The sequence below is a fragment of the Macrosteles quadrilineatus genome, unplaced genomic scaffold (genome assembly GCF_028750875.1).
Source record: "Macrosteles quadrilineatus isolate MER2022 unplaced genomic scaffold, UCM_ALF_1.0 Scaffold_3__2_contigs__length_128488019, whole genome shotgun sequence".
NCBI lineage: Eukaryota > Metazoa > Arthropoda > Insecta > Hemiptera > Cicadellidae > Macrosteles > Macrosteles quadrilineatus.
Genome location: NW_026542596.1, coordinates 126,589,692 through 126,610,093, shown reverse-complemented (window position 1 = coordinate 126,610,093; position 20,402 = coordinate 126,589,692). Strand labels below are relative to the sequence as shown.

Here is a 20,402-nt window from a genome sequence, read left to right as displayed (position 1 = left end):
TTAATTGAAAATGATGTACAGAGAGAAGCGGCTGGACCAGGAGAGAGCATTGCTAAACCAGCAGATCCACAGTTTGACAGAGGACCTAGCTAAACACACCGAGGACATGACCGCAATGCGGAGGGAACACACCAACAACTTGCTCACACTGCACAACCAGCTGTCGGAGAAAACTGAGGAGGTATGTTAAAATAGTGCTCAATGGGCTTCTGGTTAAAATGTTTCATTGCACAGTTTTCAGATTTTTGTGTATAAAATGTCATAAAAAATCTTCTTATTTTCCAACTTTAGGCCTAATTATTTTTTTTTTTTATTTAGGTGTTTAACCCTCCGTCGGTGACACATCGGAGTTTTCCTCCAAGCTCATTAATTTTTATAGTAAAATATGTGATATTGCCAGCTGGCAGCTTTAATAGTAACAGTGCCTAATGTGTATCTTTCTAGGATCCGATAGAGAACATTATTTTTATCTCACACCTCCCCCGCAAAACCCCTATCAATCAGTTGGAAGCCTGAAGAGTCAAGGCTTTGTTAGCCAACGATGGTGTTGTTGTTTTATAATTTTATAAATATGTAAAGTAAGAGTTTTAGTTGATTTCAAGTACAATTATATTGATTATACATGGTTTTAATATGTTTTTCTACTATAATTAAAAAAGTTTGCCTAATGTTTCAACACCCGTAAAAAATTGTGTGTCACCAATTGTGTTGTTTTTGTTTGCTACATACATATTTTATGTATAAGGTAAGAATGTTGATTTTAAGTACAATGTTATTGATTATAGTAGCCTATAACATGTTTTTATACATTTTTGTATTATTATATATATATTAAAATTATTTGCCTAATGTTTCAACACTCGGAGAAAAACTCTGTGTGTCACCGATCATGTTTTAAGGTCTAAGACAACGACGAAGGGTTGAATTTAATTGGTTATAAGATTAAGGGTTAGTAGGCCTAAATATGATCCTTAATTTTTATTACGGATTTTTTTAGCTGAAAATTGCAAACTCTGCAAATTCCCAACTGACAGAAACGAACAAGACATTGAACCAGAAAGTAGAATCACTGACTCAGAAGTTGATTGGGCAGTGTGATATTGAAAGCAAGATGAATGATTCCTACAGAGAGGAGATAAAGGCTCAAACCAAGCTAGCAGAACTGCACAAAGGTACGTTTGTTGTAATGCAGGTATCAATTATCAATTATCAATTATTTAAGATGGGGACGCCACTATGTGCGTATTTTAACCCAAATATGAGTGAAGGATGAGTGTAGGATGAGTGGCGTGATCTTGTAGTCTTGTTAGTGACTAAGGCCGACATGTTCCTTAGACACAGCTGTTAATTAATAGCCCATACAGTTAATGGCAACTAAGGGACCTACAGTTTATTGTGGAATCCGAACCACATTTTTTCCTCGTAATTAACGAATTGGTCTAATTATTAGGATAGTACTGCGGATAGTCGTAGTACTCACTAGTGCGGACGTAAGCAAACATATTTTTAGACTGCTACCATCAGTGCTGCAGAAATCTGTTTTATAAACCCTTTCAAACGTAAACAAAGCTCGGTACTCTCTTATTGTGATAGTTCAATCAAAACTAATGGCCTTATACAAAGTTATTGCTATTTTTACAACAGAGCTGAACTTACAAATGAAAAATGGCCACATCAAATCGCGTTTGCTAAACTGTGCACTGCTTGTAAGTGACATTAGTTTGTGAATAAAATAACCAACTAATACTTTTATTTGTTTGCAGTGTCTAGGCCTACATTTTTAATACATATTTATGGCTAGGAGAAAAATGTCGGAATAGTTTACAATGTGTTGTATTAGATTGATATTATTAAAGTTTATGATACGAATGTCCAAAAAGTGAATAATATATAGATTTCATGATATAGTAAGATAGCTTAAAATGCAAATTTATGTACTTTGTTAAAATTAAGCTAATGGTTAGGCCTACATAATTCTTTTTACAAATTTGTTTTGTGTCCAAAGACTTTTGTTTCTCCGTATCTGTTAAACAAATTGTGAGCATTTTTCTAAGTAACAATTACTCTCCCTTTTTTTTAAATCTCTTCCTATTTTACCTACTACCAATTTTGTTTGCAGGTATCAGCGAGGAGCTGACAGCCAAGAACCAAGAGCTGACCGATGCTGTGCTGGAACTGCAGAGAGAGTTGAGGGAGGCGACCGAGCAGTACGGAGAGTTAGAGGCCAAGCTGAAGGAGCGAGATGTGGCGTTGGAGGTGACTACGGAGAAGAAGAACCTTTGTATACAGGAATTGAAGAAGGAGCTGGAACATGCCAACCAGTTGATGGAGGCAGTGAAGCAACGTGAGTAAACTGGACAGAATGGATGATGGATCGTTAAAGCTTGCACTATTGCTTGCACTCTGTGTGTGTCCTATTTAACTAGGTTTTATCTAAATAATGATTGGTAAAAGTAAGAGTAAAATGGTTACATAAAAAAATGTAAGGTTTATTTTATCTGCGCTGTCGTAAACGTAACTACCTTGTTTAGTTGCAGTAACTGTAGAGTTTTGTACTTATAAGGTCCTTAAATATCCTTAATTTATTCACAAAAACTGTTGATTGCATATTTACTACCCTCGCCAAGCAAAATGTCAAATATAGCCTACTAAATGTAGAACATAAATTAGGCATGTCAGACTAAATGCTGTTATAAAATAGAAGTAACTATTAAATGTTTGAACTTGTTCCTACATGTTGTATTGTTGATGTGTTGTAGAGTCGCTGGAGAAGGCAGTAGAGAGTCTCTCCCCAGCAGCGGCCGCCACCAGTCGTCTGCTCAAGTCAGGCCTCACACTGACACAGCTGTACATGCAATATGCTGAGACTGCTGAGCAACTCATGTTGGAGAAGCAGGAGAATCAACGACTCAACCACACCATCACTACAATCATGCATGTAAGCTCACATACACACCCAAACTCCCTCTTAATGTATTTTAGTTACTTAATCTTAATCTAGGTCTTTCCAGCAGGCATTTTTCTGGTTCCTTTCAAAACAGTACATTACATTTCCCCCCGTATTGTCTGATGATTTGCACAAGGTCTTTGGACTTTAGCTCTCTATTTTCCGTTCCTCAATTTGCTGTCTATATATATAGCCTATATGCTTCTCAAAATTTAATTTCTGAATGTTGTTTAACTCTTCTAGGCGTAATTTGTTACAGTAGTTACGTCACTCGCTTGCACGTGCACACACACACATTGTGATATTTTATATGCCCGTACTCCTAGTTTAGTATTTCAGTAGAATAATTGTACATTATTATTTTTACATTTATCTTTATAGGAGATAGAACAGAAAGCACCAGTATTGAAGAAGCAGAGGGAAGACTATGACTATGCAATGTCAACGGTTGAGACTCTGACATCGCGAATGGACGAGATGGAGGTTGAAACTTCTCGGCTCAGAGCTGCCAATCTCGAGGCTGAAAAAGTCTCAACTCATTTCAAGAGGGAGAATAAGAGACTGCAAGAAACAATTGGTGACCTTGGACGACAGGTTGGTGATGTAGGATAAGAAGATATCAGTGGAATACACTCAACTTAATATTAGCCTATCTTGGAATAACCAACACAAGTGGACCCATCCCATTGTAAATTTTGAAGCTCGGTTTTCGTGTCTAGCTTATGTTTGGTGACACTGATCGCTAGAGGTGGAAAAATGTTGTTTCTATTACTTTAGGGTTAATAATTTGTGCTATACTATTTGGTTATATATCCAGGGGACAAGTAATCGTTTATGATTAGTTTGTGTTATTTGGCTAAACAATGTTTTAAATGATTGAAACAACAACAAAAAATCGTAAACAAAACACAACTTCTACTGTGCCAATAAAATTGGCTTCAGCTTCATAAGGATGAGAAATCTACTAAGGGAGTATGTTTTATCTATTATATAAGACAACACTATGGTAAAATGATTTTCTAACAAACTGGTTCACTGGTATACTAAGTGTTTCTTGCTTCTAGGTTTGCTACTTACTCAAAGAAGTTGAAGAATCAAGAGGAAACAATGTTGCCATGAACACATCTCCTGGGCGAGTGTCTGAGAACCTGTCTACGTCATCTCAGGTAGGGAGAAAATAAACACTTGCAGGTTTATATTTCCAGTCAAATTATATTGAGTTCATCAATAAAAAAGTATTTAAAATGTACAACGTTGTGCTAAAACCTAGGTCGCAATAATCGACTTATTTTGAACTGGAGACTGAACTTAAACCAATATATTAGTAAAAAGCCAGTTCAGGCGCATTTCCACATTTAAAAAAAAAATGTATAGTAGGCACCAATTCTTTCAGAAAGGTTTTTTACTGCTTTCATTCACTTAGACTTCAGTTTTAAGTACATAGCCACAAAGCAAACTGCAAATTACAGATAAGCTAGTAGGATTTTATAGATTTTTTGAAGCTTACAAGCAGTGTTCCCGTCATATGCGGTTAGTGTCATGTAGTCGGTAAAAATTATACTTATATGGGTTTTACAATAAAAGGAGTTCCAATAATAACTATGAAAGTGTGTCATGTTTTAGTGGGATTCCATTGCCAAACACTTCAGGAAATACAGTATATCAGCTCTTGAGTAGCTTTGTTGATAGATTATAGCTATTTACATTACAAGTGTAGTAAGAGCGTTTTGCATAATTCTCCTAAGTGATGTAAACAAGCTCTTGCGTTACATGTAACGTACAAGATTTTACCTGATCCGACAATATACAGGAGGTTACGAACAAGATTTTACCTGATCCGACAATATACAGAAGGTTATGAACAATATTTTTCATTATCCATTCCACTCAACTTCTAACAGTAACGTTCATTTACAAAAGCTAGGTTAGAAAAATTCTTCCAATCATAACAATCAAATTCAAGCGCACACCTGATTTCTAGCGTTAAACGTCGTTGGCTCCATAGAAGTATATTTTTTAAGTTAAGCACTCGATGTTATTTAAATGGGTTTCATTACCTCACCGAGTGAGTTTTTTCAACTTTACATCACTCGTGTAGTAAAGAAGTTGTATACATCACACTTGGGATAGGGAAGTTTAACATGGCGGGTTAGGTAAAATATTCTACAATATACATTTAACACGTGACATGATCACACAAATATAAATACCTTGAAATTGATAGGCCTGTCTCAGAAAATCAATACAGCTGCAATGGACTGTTGGAGATTTCGAGTCAGCACTACTTTTAAAATGGTTCTTTTGAAATTTAGATCAGCTGATTGTTTGGCACATCAGATGATCACTTGGCTATTTAATTTATCAGCTGACCAAATTAATTTTATGTATGATTATTTTAGAAAGAACAGCTACTTTGTCGGTCTTTGGAGCAAAGCCGTGATGTTAAAGTTCGCTAGTTACCACCCAACCACTGCTTAGTAAACCTGTTGAAGTTTTCATCAACAGTTTTTCCCCTGTGAAACACAAACTAATAAGGATACTAGTGTTACCGACAGAGTCATATAAACTTAGGAAAATTCAGTCAGGGCCTAATTTTGACTCATATGGATCACAAAATGGGAAACACTATTTTCTTAAGCTGTATAAACAATCTACAAATAAAAATCTAAATTTTCTCACATATGTTTCGTGTTTAATGTAGTATGGTTGGTGTTTTAGGTGATATCCAAACACCTAGTGACATTCAGAGACATCCAGGAAATGCAGGTGCAGAACCAGAAGTTGCTGTCTGCTCTGAGAGAACTGAGTGAGAAACAAGAACAGGCTGAGCAAGACAAGGTGAATTGAAAGTACATTGTAGTGTCAGTAAAACCTCGATTATTATGTCAACATGCAGATATAGGTTGCCATGTGCTGCTACTTTGTACCCTACTATTTTATAGTATGCATTTCAAAAATAGAATTTTGCATCTAACATCAAAGGACAGTTTGAATAAAATATCACGTGGAATCTACTGCGAATATCGATTTGAATCAATCCTTTAACCTATAAATTCAAAACTTAATTTCAGAATTTCAGCAATACCATGATGGTAATTTATCACAACCACAATAATATTACCAGATTCCCAATCCTGTAAAAGTAGTTTGTTATCATGATATTGATAGTGGCTGAAAAACCAAAATGAAAATTTCAAGGAAATAATATCAATTTTCATGACTTGAACATCTCAGATTCCATCATTCATATTGAACTCATGGGTTGTGGTATATCTTGAACTGAATTGGAATCTTCTTGAGATTTGATGGAAACAATGTTCAACTTTGATTCATCACTGGAGTTGGATAATGTTTCACAAAACTACAAACTATGGTAGGTGACTTAACACTGACTGTCCTCGTAGGAGTCCCAGGTGGTAGAGCAACTAGAGGGCAAGTTGCGACTGGCAGAGCAGCGAGTAGCGTCTCTACTGCAAACAGAGACTCACTACATCAAGATGGTGGACATCATCAAGGGACAGCGGGAGATGTATAGAACACTGTTCCAGCAACAGGTGGCTGGCCTACCTCACACCAAGGTAATCAATCATTTTGATACAATTTGTTTAAATATTTAATCTGCATTGTAAATATCTCCTCCATGTTGCCTGCTTGCTAATATTATCCAGTAGCTGTTGTCATATCAGTATAATGAGATGCAACTAATGCGGCGGGGGTATTCCTTATATCTAATGTACTTTTCAATTGTCACAATTGTCATGAATTGATTGTAAGTCTTTTCTCTAAATCAATGCATTCTCTCTAGTCTCTTTCGTTATAAGTAATTATCTTGTTTGGTTACTAGCATTTCGTTTTCAAATTTAAATATCACCATTATGTGCTTCTGCAAACAATGTTTTTGAAGTGTTACTTGATTATTTAATATTAATCCTTAAAAATCAAACTTCATCAACTGTTCTTATGTTGTTCTTGTTATTTAATATTGTTATGTCTACTTTGTTACTTTGTTATTTTACTGGTGTATTGAAATGATTGTTTCAAGTAATTTCTTCTGCAATGATACTGTTAATACGCATTCTTATTCTTGCATTATTATAATTGGAGTTAACAGTTAGAAACAACATTACTTTTTTACTTTGAAATGGCAACCATAAATCACTCACATTGCCATTTACTGTAAGCATTTACATCGCCAATATGTGTAAGAATAAGATAATTTAGCCCTTAATAATGCCACTGTCGAAAGTAATGTCAGAATAAAGTATTTCACTCTTACTGTGTACATGATTTACATTACCTGTTGAATACCACAAACTGAGCTTCTGAATGTTTTAAGATAGAGGAATTGGAGAAATCTCTTGAGTCAGACACAGCCTCGATGCCTGGAACACCTGAGAACAAGTCTTCCACTGCCAAGGCGATTGCCTCTCCTGCATTGCAACTCAAACTGGACATGGTAAGGCACTGGTACACACTTATCAGAATAGATTAAAAATACAGTAACATTATAATAAGGTAACTAATACAAGAAACTGAACTGTCCTTTTTCTAGTTTCTTCATGAAAGGAATTTTGAAATGGATGAAGAATAACTACTTTTGATTGAAATTGCATAGTATGAAGTTTTTTCTTCATTTAAGTCAATTTATTCTCTGGTATTTTTTGGGTTACAAATTCATGTGGTTATCACTGAAAACAAATGTCATTAATATAAATTTGCAAAGCCCTCTAGTGGACTGCAAATCCCCAAAGTTTTTTTAAGAAATCACCTCTATGTAGAATGTACTACTAGGAGTACGCTCCGAAGTCGCGTATGAGAATGAACGAAGACAATTCCATCAAGTTTGTGCGGCGGCAGTGGCCAGACTAACTGCGATTTTTTTGTACTACGGGCGTAATGCTCTTTTATTTTAGAAATAATCCTAATGCCGCATATATCTATCCAAAAATCAAATATAAATAGCATAAGCTCTACTTTTGTCTATCATAAATTATAACGCCAGTGGTGTTGTTATGTTTTTGACTGGGGGTGTTAATCTAAACCTTGGACCTGTTAATTCACAAGGTAATAATTTTTATAGCCCCAAAGCAAAAAGTAACTGGGGTCAGTTTGACACTAAAAACTGTCCAACCTAGGGCCCGTGCCCCTGGGTTAGCCCCCCCCCCTCACGGTGGTCCTGTAATCATGTGACAGAGTGATTAAAAATCATGGGCTGAGTATCACTTCTTTATATTAATAATTAATTATGAACATATTTTTTTAACCTAACGTATTCTATGATACACAACTAAATTGTGTGTGATACATGGCCAAATAAGTTGAATGTATTTCAATGTATTACTGTACTGTACCAAAAACATTAATTGCTCTACTCTGCTTGGTAACGGAGTTGTTACTAAGCTTCAACTACTTACTAAAGCTAGCGAACTATGAAGGGTTCTTGAGGTTTTGTATTACAAATTACAACAAAACTTTCAGACAATAACACATACGGATCCGTCCAGACCACGCCATATTATCATCTGAACCGCTTGATGAACCTCAGATTCGTAATTTTAACCTTCTTTTTACAGCCACTTAGGAATCTCACTGACAAAAACCAATTGCATTTTTGGATTCAGCGTGAAAGAAACTGTAATTAAACATCTAAAAAGTACATCATATCCCAATGATGACATACTAAATAATTGCCGTGAAGTATTTTTTTCGGATACATAACATTACATATCTGTATTTATACGATTTAATTTTTGTACTAAAAAATATTCTTTATTCTTTTTTTATGTAGCCTAAACATAAAATTGATTAATTGTTTGTTCGGTTTTTGTTTATATTTCATAAATTAAACTACTGTCTAGGACTATAATTTACCAAAGGAACAAAACAAATAGGCCTAGGCCACCTAATAACGAAACAATTAAGGATAAAAAAATAAAATGCTTCGTTAATGTTTTTGTTATTTTTTTATTTATATCATATGGTATCTTAAGATTAGGTAACTCAAATTTGATACGATAGTCAAGTTATTATTAAACCGATTTATAGTTATGTTAGGTACCTTTTTATAAACTCATGAAAAAGATCAAAATTAACTTACCGTAGCCAATGTCTTTTTAAATTCATCTCTTAAACAAATCATACACAAAAGATTTATGTTGTTTTTTAGAAATGCTACCTTTGTTATTAGGCCTACAGTATTATAAACTAAAAAGTAAGCTACACAGTGAAAAGAGTATCCATAAAAAATATGTTAGGCATAAATTGTTCAATATTGAAAGAGACCTAGGCCTACAAGATAAATGGATTAAGGCAAGTTGTATCACCTAGAAAAATGAACTGATTACGATATTTTATAGCCTAAACTTAACCCTCCGAGGGTCACGCGTCAAAAAATAGACGCACAACACACTTTGTGTAGGGTCACGCGTCTAGTTTAAGACGCACAAACATCGTTTACGGCGAAGGCTCTATGACTGACTGAATCGGATTGAACTGGATCGAGTTAGGTATCGTTCTTTTCATTAGATTCTAAGCTTTCTAAAGGTCTGTCTCTAAGCGCTGTTTGTTCTCTGAGCCGATCGTAATTGTTAGCAGACAGCTGACGTGCATATTAGTAAACAGGTTACTTAACCTCGGACCGATGACTGATGTGTTTTATTATGTTTATCATTGTTTTAGTGTTAAAAATCAAAAGTAGTGATATACGTGGTGCATTATAAGAAGATTTAAGTGGTTTTGAAGTGCTGGTTGATGATCCTGAAGAAGTAGGTAGTGATATTGATGTAAATTATCAGCCAGATTCCTAGCTACGGTTAGGCTATGCATTCTTAGCTAAACGCTATGTACTGAAATCCGTTTTTCGCTCATAACTTATTTATTTGATAACTTACCTCGCTATATGATTATATATTTGTAATCCTCATTAAATTTAGAACAAAGTGGCTATTTTCAAATATTTATAGGCCTATAATTTATACAATTTCATTGAGCGCGATCTTATTTTTTTTTGAAAATTTTCGAAATTATATTTTTTTTTACCTAAAAATTTTTTTTTGAAAAAATGTTCCTTATGTTTTATATATAATATTGAAGCCCATGATTTTCCAAACAAAATGGTATATAGAACATTAGAATTAACATTGTTTTAAGCTTCTCAGATCCGTTTTAATAAAACCTTGCAAAGGGGCCAAAAATAGGTGGACATTAAGGCCTAAACTATGGACCTTTGGAGGGTTATAGGCTATAGCAAACGAATATTTCATCTTATAACATATCGTAGGCTAGGTTCCCTGCGAAACTGTCCCCCTGAAAATGGGTAACTTAACCTAAGTAGGCCTACTAAGGACACAGGTATAGTAGCTAGAAGAAAGTTATAAATTACCTTTTCAGGTCTAGGTAGGCTTATTAAGGCCTATTTGCTTGATTGGATTTACACTAAAATGTCCTAAACTAAATTAGCCTAAATTTTATATTTTTAAGGAGACATTTTAGTGTAAATCCAATCAAGCAAATAGGCTTTAATAAGCCTACCTAGAGCCTAAAGGCAACTCGATACATTATAACCTAAACTTTACCTTCCTATCTAACCTAACTTCAAAACACTTAATGCAGTCACCAATTCACATACAGCACGACCTACCACCCTGACATACCTAAATAAGAACTACAGTATGTAGTCCACCAGTCCATCTATATCTCCATAATGTGACGAAATTACTATTATAGAAAACATTATTGACTATAGAATCACTTGAAATGTTTCTACAACGATGTTATCATGTTTAATCAACGGTGTTCTTCTTCTCATCAACAATGTTACTCTCTTCACTTAACCTTGCTTGTCGTGTGGTTGAAAACAGTCAGCTGTAGGCTTAGTTACCCACAGTTCATTTCACTTGTAAATGTTATCCATCCTACCTTGTTTATTGTAATGTTGTGTGTTTTTACAGTGATATCTTGAGAAATATTCATCAGCGGTGAAAAATAATGGTATATTTGGATTCAGGAGGTAAAAAACTATAAAGTAAGATATAAAAATTAAAAATTCGTTTTGGAGGCACTTATACGGAATAAATACCATTTTTATAATTTAGCCTATAAGTCAACAAATATTTAAAAATAACCACTTTGTTCTAAATTTTATGAGGATTCCCAAAATGTAATAATATAAGGGAAGTAGGTTTGCAAATAAATAAGTTATGTGTGAAAAACAGAGTTCGTACATTTAGCGTCAGCTAAGAATGCATAGCCTAACCATAGCTAGGAATCTGGCGGATAATTTACATCATTATCACTACCTACTTCTTCAGGATCATTAACCAGCCCTTCAAAATCACTTAAATTTTCTTATAATGCACCACGTATATCACTACTTTTGATTTTTAACACTAAAACAATGATAAACGTAATAAAACACATCAGTCATCCGAGTCATCGGTGCGAGGTTAACCAAGTTGTTTACAAATACGCACGTCATCTGTCTGCTACAATATTTTCGGAACTAAAATGAAAAGCGTCTAGAAACAGACATCAGGAGAAAGTTTAGAATCTGCCAAAAACAACGATACCAATCTCGTTCCAGTTCAATCTGATTCAGTCAGTCCCAGAGCCTTCGCTGTAAACGATGTTTGTGTGTCGCAAAAGCGACGCATAAGACCACGGCGGGTGTGTTGTGCGTCGATTACGCAACGCTTAACACTCGGAGGGTTAACTTAAATTAATTAGACTGTAGAAAAGGCCAAGGTAGGCTAGGCCTATTACCTTTGATTGCAGGCTACCCTACTTCATAGGGAACACTCTGTCAGTTACACTTGATAGTGTAACCAAGTTAAGTTAAATAGGTCTAGCTTATAACTTACGGGATAACGTTAAGTTATAGGCCTAATATCAAATTCAAAATAACACTTGAAAGATCATAACTCAATTGAGGATTAATTTTTGAAACACTTAACCAGACACAGTAATTTAATTTCCTTCCTTGCTTAGTCTCTAATGGTCTCTAACCAATGGCCATGGCTCCCTCAGTTCCTAACCTAGATCTAGTGTATGCCATTGACAACAGTCACAAAGATAGGTATAAAGTGAATTAACTCTTACACACGAGGAGTAATATTTGCGGTTTATTCATTAAAATGATTGTATCAAAATGTTAACTATTTTATTTTACAGCCAACATTAACAACAAATACAACCGACAGAAAGCACTTACAAACAACCGACGATAAGAAAAAAGGAAACTATGTAACTTAGCCTATATGTTTGAAAAAAAATAACTCTTAAAAAAATCTGATTGGCATAGGCAGAGTGTGCTATAACAATAATATTGAAAATTAATAATATAAAAAGCTCAAGACAATGTTAAAACCACTTATTTTTAAAAACCCATCATGCCACCCAAGTGATAAAGTTCACACATTATTTTAATTAACAAGCATTCCAAGGACTTACTTCAAGCCTAGGACTACTAAATTAACAACCATAAAAATATAGTGATGGGCGGATCCAAGAAAATGTCGGTACCGGAACCGGATCCGGATCTTGAAAAATTCGGATCCGGATCTTCGGATCCGGATCCAGATACACACTGTCATAAGGGCGGGTTAAAAAAAAAAAACGTAATTAACAGAATGCCAATTTAAATTATACTTTTATTATTTTTTATCACAAAGCATTAGGTGAGATTAAAATACTAACGGGATATTTTTGAGACGAAATTATAGGCCGTTAGCTTATCATCCAGGTACAGAACTAAAAACTAGAGGTGTGAAGATAACCGAAAAATCAGGTCGGATTCAGTTCGGAAAGATACATGCCATTGCCATATACAGGGTGTTCATTTGAAAACTTTCCATATCTGTTGTGTGCAAAGGTAAGGCTTTTAACACTTGTTTGTTCTCATTTCCCCCTAATTTGGACATGCCAAATCCAATAAAATTATTTTCAATTTTGAAAAATGCCCCAAAAGGGCCCAATTTGGGGGGTAGGGGTGCTTTTTGAGAAATTTTCAAATGTAAACATGGGTTGTGTGATACATCAATTTAAAGGTCTAATCACCCCGATCATTTTGGTGCAAAAAAAGTTTAATTATCTTTAACCGTATTTACAGGGTGGGTCAAAACGTTTTAAAAAAGGACTTTGAAGTTAAGTACCGTATTACCCTAACTACTGAACGGAACAGCGCCAAATTTCTTTCCAAGCTTATTCTTGAGCTACTCTTTAAGATAACTTGTAGTAAGGGCATTTTCCAAGTTATTTTCTAATTTTTAAAAAATCTCAAATTTTAAGAATAAAAGAAAGCTGAAAACTCTAAATTCTTAAATAGCAAGGTATAACAAATTTCATACCACGTGAAAGGTCCTTTTTTAACAAACATTTTACGTATTTAAGTTTTCTTTCTATCTCTTACCGTTTAAAAGTTGCAGTAGAAAAACATAATTTTCTGTGGTAAAATTGTAACTAGTTTTCTAATAAAACAGCCAAAATTCGTCTCTAGACACATTAAAATGGTGCAATAACTGAAGGAAACAATTCATAATTATTTTTAGGCAGATAGGCAAACAAGTCATTACGTTTTACTTTGTGAGAAACAAGTTTTATAGCTGATGAGAAAAACCCAAGCGTGGGCCGCTTTCTGTAGTACCATTGACTAGTCAATGGTAGTACTAATTTCAAAAGTACCATTTCCTGTAGTACCTAATCAAATATGGTGTAAACTTAAAAAAATATACTTTATTTTACTTATTGGTCATAACAAAAGTGTTCCAGGATAACTGCAAAGTGTTTAACAATAGATATCCAGGTATAACCTTGAGTCATATGGCTGTAAATGATTTAGTTAGGAAGTTTTCTGAAACTGGCTCAGTTACCAATGAGAAAAGAACAGGATGAAGGGTCCAAGATGAATTCTGACACACGTAAAAGTAGTCGATCAATTTGTTATGAATCCTACTACATCGTTGAACAAAGTGCAATGTGTTTTATTAGAAAACTAGTTATAATTTTACCACAGAAAATTATGTTTTTCTACTGCAATTTTTAAACGATAAGAGATAGAAAGAAAACTTAAATACGTAAAATGTTTGTTAAAAAAGGACTTTCACGTGGTATGAAATTTGTTATACCTTGCTATTTAAGAATTTAGAGTTTTCAGCTTTCTTTTATTCTTAAAATTTGAGATTTTTTAAAAATTAGAAAATAACTTGGAAAATGCCCTTACTACAAGTTATCTTAAAGAGTAGCTCAAGAATAAGCTTGGAAAGAAATTTGGCGCTGTTCCGTTCAGTAGTTAGGGTAATACGGTACTTAACTTCAAAGTACTTTTTTAAAACGTTTTGACCCACCCTGTAAATACGGTTAAAGATAATTAAACTTTTTTTGCACCAAAATGATCGGGGTGATTAGACCTTTAAATTGATGTATCACACAACCCATGTTTACATTTGAAAATTTCTCAAAAAGCACCCCTACCCCCCCAATTGGGCCCTTTTGGGGCATTTTTCAAAATTGAAAATAATTTTATTGGATTTGGCATGTCCAAATTAGGGGGAAATGAGAACAAACAAGTGTTAAAAGCCTTACCTTTGCACACAACAGATATGGAAAGTTTTCAAATGAACACCCTGTATGTTATTTATTTGTATCAAGAGACAAACACTGAAACATGGCCTTGCCATATAAGTTATTTGCACCAAGAGACAAACACTAAGACATGACCTTGCCATATAAGTTATTTGAATTAAGAGACAAACACTGAGACATGGCCTTGCCATATAAGTTATTTGCATCAAAAGACAAACACTGAGTCATGGCCTTGCCATATAAGTTATTTGCATCAAAAGACAAACACTGAGACATGGCCTTGCCATATAAGTTATTTGCATCAAGAGACAAACGCTGAGACATGGCCTAGCCATATAAGTTATTTGAAACAAAAGACAAACACTGAGTCATAACCTTGCCATATACGTTATTTGCATCAAGAAACAAATACTGAGTCATGGCCTTGCCATATAAGTTATTTGCATCAAAAGACAAACACTGAGTCATGGCCTTGCCATATAAGTTATTTGCATCAAAAGACAAACACTGAGACATGGCCTTGCCATATAAGTTTTTTGCATCAAGAGACAAACGCTGAGACATGGCCTAGCCATATAAGTCATTTGCATCAAGAGGCAAACACTGAGACATGGCCTTGCCATACAAGTTATTTGCATCTAGATACAAACGCTGAGACATGGCCTAGCCATATAAGTTATTTGCATCAAGAGACAAACACTTGGGGAAAAAACGGTCTTGTACATAGATACAGACAGCTTTGTGTTAGTAAAAAAATCTGGAAAAAATCGGGGTTGTACAGTAATACAGACAGATTTGTGTTGGTAAAAAATCGGAGTTGTAGAGTGATACCTACAGTTTTTTGTGTTAGTAAAAAATCGTGGTTGTAGAGTGATACAGACAGCTTTGTGCTAGTAAACAAATCGGGGTTGTACAGTGATACAGATAGCTTTGTGTTGGTAAAAAATCGGGGTTGTACAGTGATACAGATAGCTTTTTGTGTTAGTAAAAAATCGGGGTTGTATAGTGATACAGACAGCTTTGTGTTAGTAAAAAAAATCGGTGTTGTACAGTGATACAGACAGCTTTGTGTTGGAAAAAAAATCGGGGTTGTACAGTGATACAGACAGCTTTGTGTTAGGAAAAAATCGGGAAAAAATTTTAAAAAATCGGATCCATCATAACCGGATCCAGCCCAAGATCCGGAATTTTTTTGGATCCGATCCGGTGCCGGTTCTAGCTCGGATCCGGCGGATCCGGTAGTCCGATATCCAGATCCGACCATCACTATAAAAATATGTAAAAAGTTCAAACATGTGACTACCTAAACATTTTTATCGATTGAAATACATTTCGGTGGATATTTTTATATCCCATATTTATTTCCTCCGTTAATTTTTTTTTGTAATAATTGTAATTTAAAGATTTATTATACGTATAAAAACCATTGACTAATATAATATACCTACAGATGTTAAAACTGTTTACTCCATGGATGAAAGAAATAATAGAATTCACTTCGGTCTCTAGAATTCACTTCGGTCTCTAGAATTCACAACAAAATTGTTGCTCGTAAAATGTAAACAAAAAAAAGAAGAAGAAGGTAGCTCCTAATGTTATTCTTATGGGGGAAAATTAAAATGGTTTTTTTAGGATTTTGTTTTTAGGAAAAAGCATTTAGCTTGGATTAAATAAATAAATATAGGATGGAGAGGACACAGCTAACTCACCTGATGAAAGGTTGCAGACAAGTCAAAGAACACATAAAATCACACACATTTTATGTGTTCTTTGACTTGTCTGCAACCTTTCATCAGGTGAGTTAGCTGTGTCCTCTCCATCCTATATTTATTTTTTTAGGATTTTATAATTATTACTGAACAAATAATCTCGAATAACGAACTTAACCGAGATAATATGATAAAGAACCTTTGTGCAAAACATCAACTTGATATACGAAGTTATATTCGAGTTATTGGAGATTGATGAGATGCATTTTACACCAGTATGAGAATTCACTTCGTTCATTCAATTAGTTAAAATATACTGCCTTTTGTTATTTGTAATACTAATAGTCATACTACAGATGATGTGAAAGTTTATTTTTTTAATAGCTGTCTGTTTTGTTTGTCCAATTTTTATCCATGTCTTGTAAATAAGGATGGTCAAGTCTCAAAATTTGTTTTTGGCCAAGATTTTTATCAAGACGAGAAAAAAAAAAAAAAAACGCCTGCAGAAAGTCAATGCAATACCCGCAATACAGGAGCGTGTTGTAGTTGCGTTTCCTTTGGGAAGGCGTTCTTATTTAATTAATTCTTTAAATGTAAATATTACTTTAATTATTTGAATAAGTACCTGGGGACCGAGCTTTGCTCGGGAAACTAAACATTAAAGAATAAATAATAATAAATTTAAGCTTTAATTTAAAATACCTTATGTTACACGCTTTCATAGAACAAATTGTCCTAATAACAACACCGTTATGGTGTATATGGCATAATTAATCGAAATATTGATTGACATCAAATCAAGGGTTAGGTATTTATTTTATCTATACAAAAGACACTTTAGGATTGGATAATGAGTAGTTTCAACCTTAAAGAATCTTTTGCAGCCTTTGATTGGGGTTTCTATTGACTACTTTTACTACTTCCTTCACCACTTCCTACGTCACGGACCCGTTATTCTCCCTTCCCATAGAATTTTAGAAATGCAGATACCTAAATCTAATCGTCATAAACAGTTTCCACACTCCAGACTGCTCACCTTTACTACTTCCTTCACCACTTTCTACGTCACGGACCTCAAGCTAGTGTCGTCATTGTCATTTGATTATATTTATGATCCATACCGTTATGTTCTAATATCGGTGGAATTATGCTATCAGCTATTTATTTATCTACTGCATTCAAAAGTCAACAGCTGATCATATGTCTTTGTTTATGTGTCAAATACTGCTTCCATAAGGATTACATTGAAACTTTGAGACCCAGTGGGGCGGATTCATGAGAGACTTTTTTAACGCCATATAGATGTTGGCACTCACCGATATGGTCTTTGTCACCATGCAAAATTTGAAAACGATTGATTCAGCCGTCTAGGAGGAGTTTGCGTATTACGAAATGCATAAAAGTCGACGTATAAGAGCTTCGCTCGCTTCGCTCGCTCCGCTCAAAAATACAATAGATAACCTCCACTCTCCAGAGAAATTTCGAGCTGGTGACATTTGTCGGTTTGCAACATTTTATGACAGGCGACGCATGCTTTAACTTGGGATATGTTATATCATATCAATTTGCTAAACTTAGCTCAGTTGGCTCAGTTTGAAAACGTATAAACTATTTAAGTAAAGTTTTGTAGCTTAGCCATATAGGCTAGGTCTAGCTGGACTAAGGGGTAAACGTTTCCCGGGTTGATCCATGTTGGTGAGTACCAAAAAGGAAACTTAGGTATAAACATGGTTGCATATCCAAGTTTGGCTGTCCTCGATATAGGCCTAATTGCACTATTTTATTGACACTGACAAATAATAGGCTAGGCCTATAAGTTAATTGGGAGTTTATTTAATATCTAGTCCTAAACTTATAGCCATCTTAAGGCATACATAACTTACACCACAGAGAAGTAATATAAACACTCATCCTCTGTATGCCTAAAGCTACCTATATTTTATTTGGGTTAGGATTAGTAATTTTTTGAGAGTTTCATTATGTACTGAACACACCTAGATATAGGGTTTTAGTGATTCTTGAAATTATCCATTTATAAAAAGCAACCTTACCGAGTTACCTAATGATGTACCCAGTGCTAGTACTTAAAACAAAAATTAGGGCTTAATGCCTATGGATATTGATTTCAAAACATAGCAGAACAAGACATATCTAATCCAGTAGCCATTGATTAGTGTGAATAAACAAAACATGGATGAACAACCAAGTCAAGCTAAGTTACTAACCCAGTTGTTCAGGCTCGGATAACCTGAAAGGATCCATCTCAACACGGCTTAAACTTTAGAACAAATCATAGTGTTTGATCTATTTTAAATTTTATTTTTCTGAAATAGATAGCTAAATTATCCGGTGCAATCATCCCACACACTGCTAATTGCAACACTCTTAGTTAGTGCTAGTAGTAAGTTAGGCTACAATTAATTATTTTCCCTATGACCGATTCAGTGTAACATCAGTCAGAATCAGACGACATTATTGACAACGACACGACACGACAACCAACGAAAAGAGTAATTTAGTGATGACAATTATTATTAAAACCATTAAAAATTTAAAAAATAAGATATATCGCTCGTTTATATTGGAAAAATTATTAAATAAACAGTAATAAAGCTGAGGCTGAGGCTAATATAAGAATAGTTTTTTCATGGATTAGAAACTCATTACTCTCTCAAGTTTTATAGTATAATACAAATTCTTATACATCAAACGATTTAATTAACTGGAGCAAAGTCGAGTCGTTCTCTTTCTCTCTGTCAAAAGTTGACAAAATTGTACGTCAGAAGCCAATCAATGAATCAATACACATCAGATTCAGAAGTAACAGTCACCTTTACATCGGAAAGTGCTTTAAGAGCTTTCTGCGCATGCGCAAGCTGAGGTGCCCGTGGGTACAGAACGTCACGTTATGTCTTAAAATGTAAACAAACTGACAATAATGGCGGAATGTTTTCTCATAAGGCCCATGTTAAATTTTCAAAAGTTTGTACTGATATTATGGCGAAAATAGATTTTTCCTGGCTATACCACCGGTCTAGAACTTATTTTTGACACAGAACTTAGTTATTCCGTAAATATAAACGTTTTTGTTAGGGCCGATTCCCAGATCGAGTTGACAATTATTATTCAAACTTTACTCGTATTATATATAGGATATTACTTTAATAACATTTGAGAAGTTTTGTTAAGTGTAAGCAGTGTAAGGAATGTTTTATTACTATAATAAGTCATAACAAGTAACTATTTTATAAAAATTAATATTGCTTTTATTTTAGGATTTATTTTATTTTAGGATAAGTTGAACTCTATCCTAACTGATATCACTATGTTTCCTAATCGTAGGCGTGATTAATAAAACAAAATGTTATGCTGATGTTTTTTAATAAAAGATTGTAAATATTCTTGCCTATTATCATTATTTTTGTATTTAAGCAGTCATCTAACAATGTTACAAAATCAGGTAAAATTTTGAACGTGCATTTCCCGTTGTGTATGAGAAAGGAAATCCCGTCTCGATCTCGTCTCGAAATTTTATGAGAAATAAAAAATCTCGTCTCGTCTCGAACTAAAAATCCAATCTCGTCCATCCCTACTTGTAAATATTGATCAGAAATATAGCCGCTTTTTATATAGTTTAAATTCGTTTTTCACACAGTTATAACTTAGATTTTCCCCAAACATCTCCACTTGGAAGAATAATTCAAGACTATCTCAAGTGTTTAACTTTTAGATGGAACAAAAGTTGAAAGACAAGATGGAAGAGTTGAAGCAGTTGCAAGAAGAGTTTAACACATACAAGAAGGAGAAACAGACCAATGAGAAGATGGTGAGTGAGTCGTTGGACAAGGCTAGAGAGGAAGCTCACGCATTGGCCGTTAGCAAGAGTGAGATTGCTGCCCGCCTGGAGTTTGCGGAGGAGAAGTTTAAGGTAATTATGAAATAATGAAGTGAACAATTGTAAAAATTGTTTTGGTTTGTAAACTGTATGTTTTATTTTTAAATTATTCTTGTTGTTAGAGTTAGGACGTCATTTTTAGTTACTACTCGACTTGAGGTTGAGTGGAAAAAGTTGAGCATTTACTAAGTGTTAGTCGAGTACTCGCCCACCCCTATTTTTAGGATGCAGTTTTGAAACCCCAAAAATTGTTTAATTTGATCATTACTAAGTA

General features: G+C 34.4%; 1 protein-coding gene across 5 annotated transcripts in view; it reads left to right on the top strand.

Moving 5' to 3' along the window:
• Nucleotides 1-20,402, top strand: part of LOC128988351 (nucleoprotein TPR-like) — a 118,654-nt gene that overhangs the window by 9,365 nt on the left and 88,887 nt on the right. For all 5 annotated transcript variants that reach the window (XM_054409572.1, XM_054409571.1, XM_054409574.1 and 2 more), the window contains exons 4-13: nucleotides 22-181; nucleotides 998-1,172; nucleotides 2,120-2,344; nucleotides 2,760-2,938; nucleotides 3,329-3,541; nucleotides 4,012-4,113; nucleotides 5,666-5,785; nucleotides 6,352-6,525; nucleotides 7,284-7,403; nucleotides 19,964-20,161. In XM_054409572.1, the coding sequence (XP_054265547.1) occupies nucleotides 22-181; nucleotides 998-1,172; nucleotides 2,120-2,344; nucleotides 2,760-2,938; nucleotides 3,329-3,541; nucleotides 4,012-4,113; nucleotides 5,666-5,785; nucleotides 6,352-6,525; nucleotides 7,284-7,403; nucleotides 19,964-20,161 (1,666 nt within the window). The remainder of the gene's footprint in view (nucleotides 1-21; nucleotides 182-997; nucleotides 1,173-2,119; nucleotides 2,345-2,759; nucleotides 2,939-3,328; nucleotides 3,542-4,011; nucleotides 4,114-5,665; nucleotides 5,786-6,351; nucleotides 6,526-7,283; nucleotides 7,404-19,963; nucleotides 20,162-20,402) is intronic.